Source organism: Sphaerodactylus townsendi, linkage group LG08 (assembly GCF_021028975.2).
Source record: "Sphaerodactylus townsendi isolate TG3544 linkage group LG08, MPM_Stown_v2.3, whole genome shotgun sequence".
Classification (NCBI taxonomy): Eukaryota; Metazoa; Chordata; class Lepidosauria; order Squamata; family Sphaerodactylidae; genus Sphaerodactylus; species Sphaerodactylus townsendi.
The window spans coordinates 103,111,081-103,123,124 of NC_059432.1; the positions used below are offsets into that span (position 1 = coordinate 103,111,081).

Consider the following 12,044-nt stretch of genomic DNA (forward strand, 5'->3'; position numbering starts at 1 on the left):
ATGCTCTTATATCAAAGTATCATGTTCAATAATGCACAAAACAATGGTTTTGACAAAGGCAGAATGTAAAAATGAATAATAATTCTCATCTTCGTTCGGAACTATATTCTTATGTGGAAGCATGCCATTTTTTTCACCTCAACTAACTGCGCTAATATCTTCTTTCTGAGACAAGAGTACAGTATGAGGAGGTAAAGCCTATTTAATTCCTATGCAATGGATTCCCCACCTCCACACAGAATTTGGGCAAGAAGAGGACACATGAAGCTGCTTGATGCTGAACTCGGCCCCTGGTCCATGAAAGTCAATACTTCTACCCAGCTCTTCAGGATTAACTAAGCTGTTCGCATCACCTGCTGCCAGATCTGTTAACTAGAGATCCTGGGGACCAAACCTGCAACCTTCCGCATGCCAAACAGATCTTCTGCCACTGAGCCAGAGCAGTGAAAGGACCTCTTTACGGCTTCCATCAAGCCTTTTTTTTTTCCAGCAAATCCTTCCTCGCACAACACAGTGGCAAGAAAGTTGCTCCATCTTTTCCGCTAATCCCTGTGTATTGAGCTACAAAGCCTTAAGCCGAAGGAAAATAAAGTGTTGCCCGTGACAGCTCGTGTCCGGCACTTCTTACCAGCCGACAGAATGAACTACGCAACACCACGCTTGCTGTCAAGGCAAACGGCCTGCTCCGCTTGTCCTCTGGAGCTGCTGGTATTTGGATGGCTGTTTATTCCTCCAGGTTGGAAGCCGCTCCAGAATGGTGCAGCCAAATGAACACCTGCAGACTTACCTCTAGGCAGTCATTGAAAAGGAAGAGAGTGACCTGCTCCCCTCTGTCACAGAGGTCATCGCCAAGCGCCACCGTTTCCAGGCGCTGGATTAGACTCCGGTGAGATGACAAGAGATTAGCCTAGAGGGTATGGGAGATGCTCGTTAGTGAGAGCTCAAGCCGCTGCTGCTTCCACAAAAAAACAAATAACAAGACAGAAAGGGGGCTTCTAATCAGAAATGTTTAATGTAAGTAGATACACTAAGTTTAGTTGCATTTCTTTATGGTGATCTAAGATAGAAGAGAAGAAGAAGAGTTTGGATTTATATCCCCCCTAGGATATAGGAGGTTAAGAGCTCGTGTATCTAATCTGGAGGAACCGGGTTTGATTCCCAGCTCTGCCGCCCAAGCTGTGGAGGCTTATCTGGGGAATTCAGATTAGCCTGTACACTCCCACACACGCCAGCTGGGTGATCTTGGGCTAGTCACAGCTTCTCGGAGCTCTCTCAGCCCCACCTACCTCACGGGGTGTTTGTTGTGAGGGGGGAAGGGCAAGGAGATTGTAAGCCCCTTTGAGTCTCCTACAGCAGGAGGAGGAGGAGGAGGAGGAAGAAGAAGAGTTTGGATTTATATCCCCCCTTTCTCTCCTACTAAGATAAAGTGATAAAATCCCGTTTAAAACAGCAGCAATATAGTAAAAGTAGACGGGGCCCAATAAACCTAATATCAAACCCTTCCCTCAGAACAGAAAAAGGGGAGGACGGCGGGTTCCAATGATATAGGGTACCCTGATGTAAAAACAGAGCAGAGGAAAGGGGGGGCACCACCTCAGCGGCTGGACCCTCCAAAGGCCCGGCAGAACAACTCCGTCTTACAGGCCCTGCGGAATTCTCCAAGATCCCGCAGGGCCCGGACAGCTGGAGGAAGAGAGTTCCACCAGGCTGGGGCCAGAGCCGTAAAGGCCCTGGCCCGTGTGGAGGCCAGCTGCATCATTGCGGGGCCGGGGACCGCCAGCAAATTGGCCTCTGGAGGCTTATCTGAGGAACCAAATTAGCTTGTGCACTCCAACCCATGCCAACTGGGTGACCTTGGGCTAGTCACAGTTCTTCGGAGCTCTCTCAGCCCCACCCACCTCACAGGGTGTTTGTTGTGGGGGGGGGGGAGGGAAAGGAGATTGTAAGCCCCTTTGAGTCTCCTTACAGGTGAGAAAGGGGGATATAAATCCAACTCTTCTTCATCTTCACTCCCGAGGTCAAATCTGTCCAGCAAGTTTCTCCACCACTGTCTTCCCCACACACTCTAAGCCCCAGTAATAAACCATTACTTACCGGACAGCCATCTACTTCATACACAACATCAAAAATCTGCCTCTGACCTTCGGTTTTCCTCTTGTCTTCATTAATGTGCCTAGAGAAAAGCACAATAAGCTACGGCTCCTTCCGCACATGCAGAATAATGCACTCTCAAACTGCTTTCAATGCTCTTTGAAGCTGTGCGGAATGGCAAAATCCACTTGCAAACAGTTGTGAAAGTGGTTTGAAAACGCATTATTTTGCGTGTGCGGAAGGGGCCTGTGTAAGAAAAAAAGCAAACCAGTCAAATTTATGTTCGCTGTGGAAAGGACGATCAATCCCATGTATACATTATGCAAAGATCAAAAAAAATCTACCACTTAGTTATAAGACTTTACTTTTTTCAGTAAACAAAAGCTAGTTATTTACTCAGGAGTACTTATACTCTTGTTTAAGACTCTCAAGTTTCACATAGGCTCCGTTGACATAAGACACTGGGCACAGAATTCTAAAGAGTTACTATGTCCTTCATGCCTTAAGACAGACCCCTTCTAATCACTAGCCTGGACCTTAAACTACGCTACATGTATGAAAGCTCGATTACTGCACCAAAAATTCAATACAGAGGGAAGACAATTTGTGAAAGCATCTTCCATGTACAAGACCCTAGTTGCATTATTTTTGGCATCCAATTTCTTGGTGCAGATCTGGGGAAATAAGGATTGAAGAGGAGAGAGGGACAAGGTAGTTTAGTGGCCTCAGTATCAAGAGATTGGGCAAAGAAAGGGCTCTGTGTCCAGTTCTGAGCATCACAATTCAAGAAGGATATTGACAAGCCGGGACAGGTCCAGAAGAGGGCAACCAAAATGGTCAAAGGTCTGGATTCCATGCCCTATGAGAAGTGGCTTAGGGAGATAGGTATGTTTAGTCTGGAGAAGAGAAGGTTAAGGGGTGACATGATAGCCTACTCTCGGGAACCTGTGAGAACCTGCTGGATCCCACGGAACCCTGAGCTCTGTGTACTCAGCTCAGTACCTAACTACTTGGGCATAGCAGCAGGTTCCGATGAGGCTCTGGAAAATCAGCCAGTGAATTTTAGTACCTGCAAAAACAAGCTGGAAGTGTATAGGAGACAAGCCATTGGAAAAAAAGTACAATTCACAGGAAACAGGTGATGCGTTTCCTTTCCAGGTCTGCCAGCAATATAAAAAGCTTTCTGTTCTGGGCTGTCGTGACTCGGGCTACTTACGTCATCACTTCTTTCAATGACTCAATGGCTCTCTCTAGTGTCGCCTTGTCAGGATTGTCTTCAGCAGTGTGTTTCTTCAGGTCTAATCACAAGGGAGTATTAAACGGCATTACTTTTCATCCTGACACCAGGTATGTACTCCCGTTAGAAAGCCTATCGATATTCGGAGATCTCAGGCCCAGACTTTTGACACGTGGTCTTTTAAAAAAAAATACAGCTCCCTTTTGCCCTTAAGAATGGGAACATTCCTAAGTTTCACGTATGTAATTTCTGTATGTTTTTGTATATCACAGGTGTCAAACTCTTGGCCCTCCAGATGTTATGGACTACAGTTCTCATCAACCCCTGCCAGCATGATGCTGGCAGGGGATGATGGGAACTGTAGTCCATAACATCTGGAGGGCCGCGAGTTTGACACCTATGCTGTATGTAATCAGGCTTTGCTGAAATTCTGCCCCAAAACTACCTTATAGATACTACTGTGGATGTTTTATATATTTATTTATTGTTTAGATTTGTAGACCGCCCCATCCCCTAGGGACTCTGGGCGGTGTTCCAGGTTCAGAAAGAGCTTGCAGGACGGGGCTGCCCCAAGGCTGCCTCACAGGCGAGAGACGGTTCGTATGCCCTCTTACAGGGCCCTTGCAACAACTTGTACATCCTCAAGTAATATGGTGAGGCATCTTTAGGCTGGTTTGTCACAGCCAAGATAAAACAGGAACCAGATTTAAAAACAAATAGAAGTTCAAGGAATGGAGCAGGGAGTGGGGAAAAGGAGGGGAGCAAGCAGAAACTGCAATCTCCTCTGAACTAGAACAGGGGTAGGGAACCTGCGGCTCTCCAGATGTTCAGGAACTACAATTCCCATCAGCCCCTACCAGCATGGCCAATTGGCCATGCTGACAGAGGCTGATGGGAATTGTAGTTCCTGAACATCTGGAGAGCCGCAGGTTTCCTACCCCTGAACTAGAAGAAGAGAAGGAGAGTTTGGATTTATATCCTCCCTTTCTCTCCTGTAAGAAGATTCAAAGGGGCTTGCAATCTCCTCCCCCGCCCTACAACAACAAACACCCTGTGAGGTGGGTGGGGCTGAGGGAGCTCCAAAGAATTGTGACTAGCCCAAGGTCACCCAGCTGGCAGGTGTTGGAGTGCACAAAGCTAACCTAGTTCACCAGATAAGCCTCCACAGCTCAAATGGCAGCACGGGGAATCAAACCCGGTTCTCCAGATTAGAGCGCACCAGCTTTTAACCATTACACCACACTGCCTCTCACCGTTTCCACAGCTTTGAGCAAGACCTAACCACTCAAAGACCTAAGACCGTCTGCTAATTTAACTGGTTCTTCTCAGCGCCTTGCTTATTTCTGTTTATATTTATTACCCGCCCTTTACCAGTCTCAGGGCGGGCTGCAACAAAAACATACAGCATTAAAATCAAGACAGTTAAAACACAATAAAACTCCATTCTAAAAACCCAGACACAATCTAAAACAGTGATTCCCAAAGTGGGCGCCACCGCCCCCTGGTGGGTGCTGCAGTGATCCAGGGAGGCAGTGATGGCCACAGGTAGAAACATTAATAAATATATCTGTTTAATTACTGTTAAAATTTTTAAAAAATTAATTTCCAGGGGGCACTAAGTAATATTTTTTCTGTAAAGGGGGCGGTAGGCCAAATAAGTTTGGGAACCACTGATCTAAAACATCACCCACCCACCCCCACAAAAAAAAAAGAACGAGAGTACGGACATCTTGCCCACCCACCTAGGCAGTTGATATCAGTATTGTTCCTGAGAATTTCAGGCTAGTTGCCTTGGATATAATTTAACAGAGGGCTGGAGGTATTTTTTTTAATTTGCACACAAAAAGAACAAATTGGTATTGAGTATTAAAGCAACTATGCCACATTAACACCATTTTAAATACACGGACAAATCTACATCTCTGGTGAGCTACAAATGGATACCAGATAGTTTTAAATCTACAAAAGACTTGCGACATCTCTGACCACATTCAGCCGCCTCAAACAATCCTAGCGAGTTCAAATCATTTAAGGAACTAAACAAAGAAGGCCGCAGACATACCGTTAAGGAGAAGAGCAACGCTAGGTAGTCTCTGTACCGGTCGGATAAGAAGTTCTGCCAAACTCTGCCGCCCACATTCTGGCTTAGCCTGGTTTATCTGCAGAGCGAACAAAGGAATTATTTGCGCCAGGAGTTTAGATTTACACAATTTAGTCCTGGGTGTCAAAGGAGAGCGGCTTGTAGTCTTAACCTACTTAGCAATATTGAAAGGCGTGTCCCCGCTCCTGTTTCCATAGAAACACCGCCCCTCTTCATAGGCCTTTTTTTGAAAATAAGATGTCACATGTATCAATAATGGGGTTCAAACGTGGGGTGAAATTTAAGGCTGGCTAAACCAGGGATGTCCAACTCTGGGGCTTCAGATGTTCATGGACTGCAATTCCCATCAGCCCCTGCTGGCATGGCACACCTCTGGGCTAAGCCAACAGCTCGATAGACAAGCCAACAGCTCGATAGACAAGCCCCATTACTGATAGCCACAGCAGAGGTTCTGCAGTATCCACACAGCCGCGTTGTTAAACCTGACAAGGAACGGGTGGATGCATTTAGACCAACATAATGCCTGCCGGCACTTCCCCAGGAGTTTCAGGGCAGTGGGTGGGGGCGCTGGGAAGGAAAGCCAGGCCACCAGCTGCCTTCATGCTTTCCTCCATGCTGCTCGCTACAGTAAGATCCAGATGTTGCGGCTCAGCTGGGCAGCAGGGAAGCCAGGAGCAGACTGTCTTGCTGTCAAACAGCCAAGCCACAGAGCCCGGGGTAGCAACGGAAGCGGAGCCATGGCAGGGGTGCTACGAAGCCTCAGGCTAGCTGCCAAGCTCGGAGCAAGCAGAGCAACTAAGCAGCCAGGAAGAAAGCAACTTCCACTGGCTGATTAGCGGGAGGGGGAGAAAGAGATGACAGTCCACTTTTGGACCTACCTCCCCCTTTCCTTTGGGTGCATGCTCCTGTTCCCCTTCTCTCCCGCATTCCCTACTGGTCCTCGCCTTCAGTTTGACTGGTCTTTTATGCAGCAGTGGCGTAGGAGGTTAAGAGCTCGTGTATCTAATCTGGAGGAACCGGGTTTGATTCCCAGCTCTGCCGCCCAAGCTGTGGAGGCAGGCTTATCCTGAGGAATTCAGATTAGCCTTGTGCACTCCTCCCACACACCGCCAGCTAGGTGACCTTGGGCTAGTCACAGCTTCTCGGAGCTCTCTCAGCCTCCACCACCACCCTCACAGGGTGTTTGTTGTGTGAGGGGGAAGGGCAAGGGGATTGTAAGCCCCTTTGAGTCTCCTGCAGGAGAGAAAGGGGGGATATAAATCCAAACTCTTCTTCTTCTACTCCCCCGTCCCCAGTCACCACATCTTGTGCTTCAAGTGGTAACGCTCACAACCCTCTTAAAAGTCTAAAGAAGAAAAAGAAGTCACCACTGCAAGCTCTGCTGTAAGGAGACTCAAGGTGGCTGACAAGCTCCTTTCCCTTCCTCTCCCCACAACAGACACCTTGTGAGGTAGGTGCGGCTGAGAGAATTCCAAAGAACTGTGACCAACCCAGCAGGAATGTAGGAGTGGGGAAACACATCTGGTTCACCAGATAAGCCTCTGCCGCTCAGGTGGAGGAGTGGGGAATTAAACCCGGTTCTCCAGTTTAGAATCCACCTCCTCTTAACCACTACACCAGTGTTTCCCAACCTTTTCCCGAGGTCAGGGTACCCTTGACCTCACTCTTCATATCTCACGGTACCCCCCCTGCCGGGCCACCCCTCCACCTTTAGCCTCCCCATTGCCCCCTGCTGTTGGCTACATTGCTCCCACCTTCCCCTCCCCAGAGTGAAGGGAAGCCTTACTTGCGGGAGGAGGCGGGGGGGCTGGCTGCTGACCTTGTAGCAGGCTCCCCCTGCCCCATGGAGCCAGCTCCATGTCCTTGCTGGCGCCCGGTGGGGAGACACCACAAAAAATTAGGGGTAGTGTTACCCACCCCGGGTACCCCTGGGACATGCTCACGGCACCCCAGGGTACCACGGAACTCTGGTTGAGAATGGCTGCACTACACCACGCTGGCTCTCAGGTGCCTGCAGACTCAGAGGCTAGGGACCCCACTCTAAACAGTATCATCTCTTATTTGTGTGTTTTTTTAAAACTGCAAACTTTGCTGTTGTACCAAGCAAGCTTTCCGACCTCTCGGGGTTTCTGCTGTGCCGATAATCATGATTGCCTGCCTTCATTTACAAAACCAAGTCTCTCAGAAAAATGACATCTGGTCTGAAGATTACCAAAAGGAAAAAAAAACAAAAACCCTATTCTCACATCAGAGGTGGAAAGAAACAGCAAACAGGAAAAAATATATTACCTTCAGGAAAGCATGAAACCTTGGCTTCTGTTTTTCACACTTGGTAATAGTCTCCTTGCTCATTTCAAAGAAGTTCACAAAGGGGGGATAGGTTTTCAACAAGTCTTTGGACTGAAAGACAGCGCAGAATTTTCAGGTGTGACGTTTGCCAGGGGAAAGTGGAAAACACAGGAATGGCCTTCTTGCCCTCTATGTGCAAACTTATCGATGCTTCATATACAGAAGAACCCTAAAATACTGGTCAACCGTAGATAAGAGAGTCTGTACAAATAAGCTTTTACTTTCATGCCTGAACAGTGCTGGTGTTCGCAAGGACGGATGCCGACAGAACAGCACCACTGCAGGATGTCTCAATACCCCCCACTCGGCCCTGGATTAAGTTTCTTTGGCCCAAAGCAGGCATGGAGCTATTCACAGGGGAGGAAGGAGCGTGAAAGCACCGGGCGCATGTCTGGGGTCATGGAAAATCGCCCCCCTCCCCTCACACACACACTTACCTTAGTGAAACAGTGCAGGCTGGAGAAGTGGCCCCTTGGTTCCTCTTTCAGGCTGTAGGTAACCTGGTCAGGGAACTGGCTACGAAGGCTTCCCAGGAGACCTTGCAAGTCCCAGGGTCTCATGGGAAGTGTAGTTCCCACTAGGCTGGTTTCAGCCTGAAGGGAACAGGCCGCTTTCCCAGACTGAACTAAGGTAAGGGGGGTGGAGGGACAGGGCACCGCGGCGGGGGGAAGGAAAGCACAGAGTGAGCACCGGGCGTACTCTGACCCAGCCACGCCTCAGCTCTGGCCACACAGATACCAGAAGAATAAAGAGCACCTCGAACAAAGTAGGTTCCTTTGGCAAGTGACAGTTCAGGCTGGCTTTACAATCCTAAAGTTTATACTTGATGTCTTGACATGACTTGCCCCTGCATGAACAGTCAAGAAGCTGCCTTGCACAGAATCAGACCCTGGGCTCAACAGAATCAGTGCTGTCTACTCAGACTGGGAGCAGCTCTCCGGGGTCTCAGAAAGAGGCATTTCACACCACTTGGCTCCAGGTCCTTTAGCCGGAGATGCCTGGGATTGAACCAGGGACCTTCTCCCCTAATACGATACAACTAAGCGAAACTCTGAAACCCAGAAACATCTTTCCCTGAGGCTAAAAACATGAACCCACATTTTAAAACAAAGCAAATTCAGCTTAAAGCCTAAAATCAAGAGCTCTTTCACATGTGCCAAGGAGGACCCTTGCGGTCCTTTAACTCAACCTACATCAGAGGGGTCCTTCAGTGAAGCTGAATGAGAACTTACGTATTTAAGAATGAGGTCCCCAATACTTTTGCTTTCAGTCCAGTTGATCATAAGGTCTTCAAGGTCGTCCTAGGACAGAGAGGGGCTTTCTGGTTAACTGTAAAGCCCTGTGCTTGTGCAACTTTCCAGATATGTTGGGTTCAGGGAAGAAGGGCAGTTAAGGACAGGGAGAAGAGACAAGTTTCAATTTTTAGTGCTGTACTTGATAAAGTCTAATTTTGAAGAAGAAGGAGAAGAAAAAGGAGGAGAAGAAGAGTTTGGATTTATCCCCAACCTTTCTCTCCTGTAAGGAGACTCACAGTGGCCTACAAACTCTGTTCCCTTCCTCTCCCCGCAACAGACACCTTGTGAGGTTGGTGGGGGTGAGAGAGTTCTGAAAGAACTGAGATTAGCCCAGGGTCATGTAACTCTGGTCCAGGTAGCTTACAATTCATCAGCCTTCGCGTCAGCATGGCCAATTGGCCATGCTAGCAGGGGCTGATGGGAATTGTAGTTCATGAACATCTGGAGAGCTGCAGGTTGCAGACCCCTGGACTAGCCCAAGGTCACCCAGCAGGAATGTAGAAGTGCGGAAACACATCTGGTTCACCAGATAAGCCTCTGTCACTCAGGTGGAGGAGTGGGGAAATCAAACCTGGTTCTCCTGATCAGAATTCACCGGCTCTTAACCACTGCACCACGCTGGCAGGCTTAGGCTCAAGGAACGGAGCCCAGGTCCAGCAGCACACAGTTTTCCGGGGCAGAAGCTTTCATGAGTCAAGCCGGGTATCTGACAAACTGACTCATGAAAACTTATACCCTGGAAAACACTGCTGGTCTTTCATTGTGCAGTCCAAAGGTGCGGGGCAGGGGGAAGAATGGAACTTTGGAAGCGGCGCAGGGTCGCACCGACATGGTTGCGCACTCGGCCGGCGTGAAGGGCAAATACATTGGAGGAGGGGGTATCGTGCTGGTGGCAGGGCGCTGCGCAACTGCGCGATGCCCAAATTCAGGAGCTGTCGCACATGCCAGCAGCGTGTGGGGGGAAGAGGTGTTCCTGGGGGTGGAACAAGTTTATCTGGCTCCCGGTGCATTTTTGGCCCAGGAAGGCCCCCTTCGGCAGCACAGATTTACACATCCAAAAAGGGTGGCGTAAGTCATAAGCTGGTATGGGCTTTTCTTCTTCCCCCCTGGCACCCGTGCCATTGATTGCCTCTTCGGAGGCAGTGCCCTGGCGTCATCCCCAGCTGCCACTCTAACCCCCCCCCCCAAACACACACACACACACACACTTTTGGATTGGACTGTAGGGAACTTCTGGAATCTGCGGTTAAGACAGCTATTAACAGTAACATGGCTTCTTACCTGAAACTACTACAGACAGAAGCACCATGGGTGTGGTTGAACTCTAAACCCTGAAACTTAAAGAGCCTCACACCTTTAGTGGGCACAGCAGTGGCGTAGTGGCTAAGAGCAGTGGCTCAGAGCAGGTGCACTCTGATTTGGAGGAACCGGGTTTGATTTCCAGCTCTGCCGCTTGAGTTGTGGAGGCTTCTGTGGGGAATTCGGATTAGCCTGTGCACTCCCACACACGCCAGCTGGGTGACCTTGGGCTAGTCACAGCTTCTCGGAGCTCTCTCAGCCCCACCCACCTCACAGAGTGTTTGTTGTGAGGGGGGAAGGGCAAGGAGATTGTCAGCCCCTTTGAGTCTCCTACAGGAGAGAAAGGGGGATATAAATCCAAACTCTTCTTCTTCTTCAAGCAAAAATGGGTACAAATTGTCGAAGCTGGGACTTCTGCCTGCACAAATCCTTGACCTCCAATGGCCAAGCGATCTAGAGCATAGGTGTCAAACTCAGGCCCTCCAGATGTTCATGGACTACCATTCCCAGCAGCTCCTGCTGGCATGGGCTGATGGGAATTGTAGTCCATGAACATCTGGAGGGCCTGAGTTTGACACCTGTGTGGGAAAGGGGCGTCACATTCTGCTCCCCTCCCTCCCGCTCCCGTTCTTGACTCCAATATTAGCATTAAAAAACTGTAGAGTAGCAAGAACAAACTGAGGCCCCAGAGAGGAACCATTTATACTGTGCAAGTCTTAAGTCAGACCTTAATCTTGATGTGTACATCAAGGATATCGGGAATGCTGCCAAAGATGGTTTTGATTTCTTCTGGGGCGAGGATGGGGCCTCCAAGCTGCCCTTCTTTTTCCAACGGGACCTGAAAGACCTGGGGAGGAACAGGAGAAGGAAAGCCAACAAGAGTTACATAAAAGTAAATACAAACGTTCCTGATACCCCACCCATGGCTTCCACCTGGTCCCATCACACCTTCCACACTAATACAACTCAGTGAGCTGTAGTTACTATCATATCTGAATCAGATAAACTATATTTTGCCAGGGAAGTGGAGGTGAAAGGGAGAAAGGAAGAGGCTCAGCCGGTAATGGTGGTTTGCCAAGCGCACACGCCGATCTGGAGCTGTGCGTAACGTGGGCATCGAAAGCACGACGCCTTCGCCGCGGAAAAAGAAAATATCAAGCCATCCTTCAGGTGATGGGAGACAGCTGGTCCATCACAAATCTGAAGCGGCGACTAGATCTTTTGAAGTATCACTTTTGAAAGCAAGGAGGTGCAGGTTTTGCAGTAAAGCAACACGGTGGTCATCGGCCGCTGGGAAAAAAAACCAGTTGGACCAAACTGACCTCGATTATAGTTGTCAGGATATCGACGTAGTTGCTCTCCGTCTGATACAGCTCCTTCGCCACCTGCCATCTCGCAGACTGCTTTGGAGGAAGAGGAGTAGAGTTTTTTGACGGTTTCATACATGACGACTTGGGAGTTTCTGCAAAGGGTAAGAGGAAAGAGCGTGAAAGAAAACCCGTATTTGCACAAGGAGGGCAGGCTCTGTATACTAACTCCAACAGGTGTCTTTGAAAAGACTTTTTCATTATTAAAAAGAATTTAAGGGGAGCCACCTATTCGTGAAATAAGTTCTACAAAATGGATGGCTGGGAGGCTGTTTCGTCCCTGTCAGAGATCCCAGATCTTAAGA

At 48.9% G+C, this 12,044-nt stretch overlaps 1 protein-coding gene across 5 annotated transcripts in view; it reads right to left on the bottom strand.

Annotated features, from left to right (window-relative positions):
• ECT2 (epithelial cell transforming 2) overlaps positions 1–12,044 on the bottom strand; it is a 47,082-nt gene that overhangs the window by 17,159 nt on the left and 17,879 nt on the right. For all 5 annotated transcript variants that reach the window (XM_048506243.1, XM_048506242.1, XM_048506244.1 and 2 more), the window contains 8 exons: positions 11,695–11,834; positions 11,100–11,219; positions 9,011–9,079; positions 7,719–7,829; positions 5,391–5,487; positions 3,308–3,389; positions 2,095–2,173; positions 788–907 (listed from right to left, as the gene is read on the bottom strand). In XM_048506243.1, the coding sequence (XP_048362200.1) occupies positions 788–907; positions 2,095–2,173; positions 3,308–3,389; positions 5,391–5,487; positions 7,719–7,829; positions 9,011–9,079; positions 11,100–11,219; positions 11,695–11,834 (818 nt within the window). The remainder of the gene's footprint in view (positions 1–787; positions 908–2,094; positions 2,174–3,307; positions 3,390–5,390; positions 5,488–7,718; positions 7,830–9,010; positions 9,080–11,099; positions 11,220–11,694; positions 11,835–12,044) is intronic.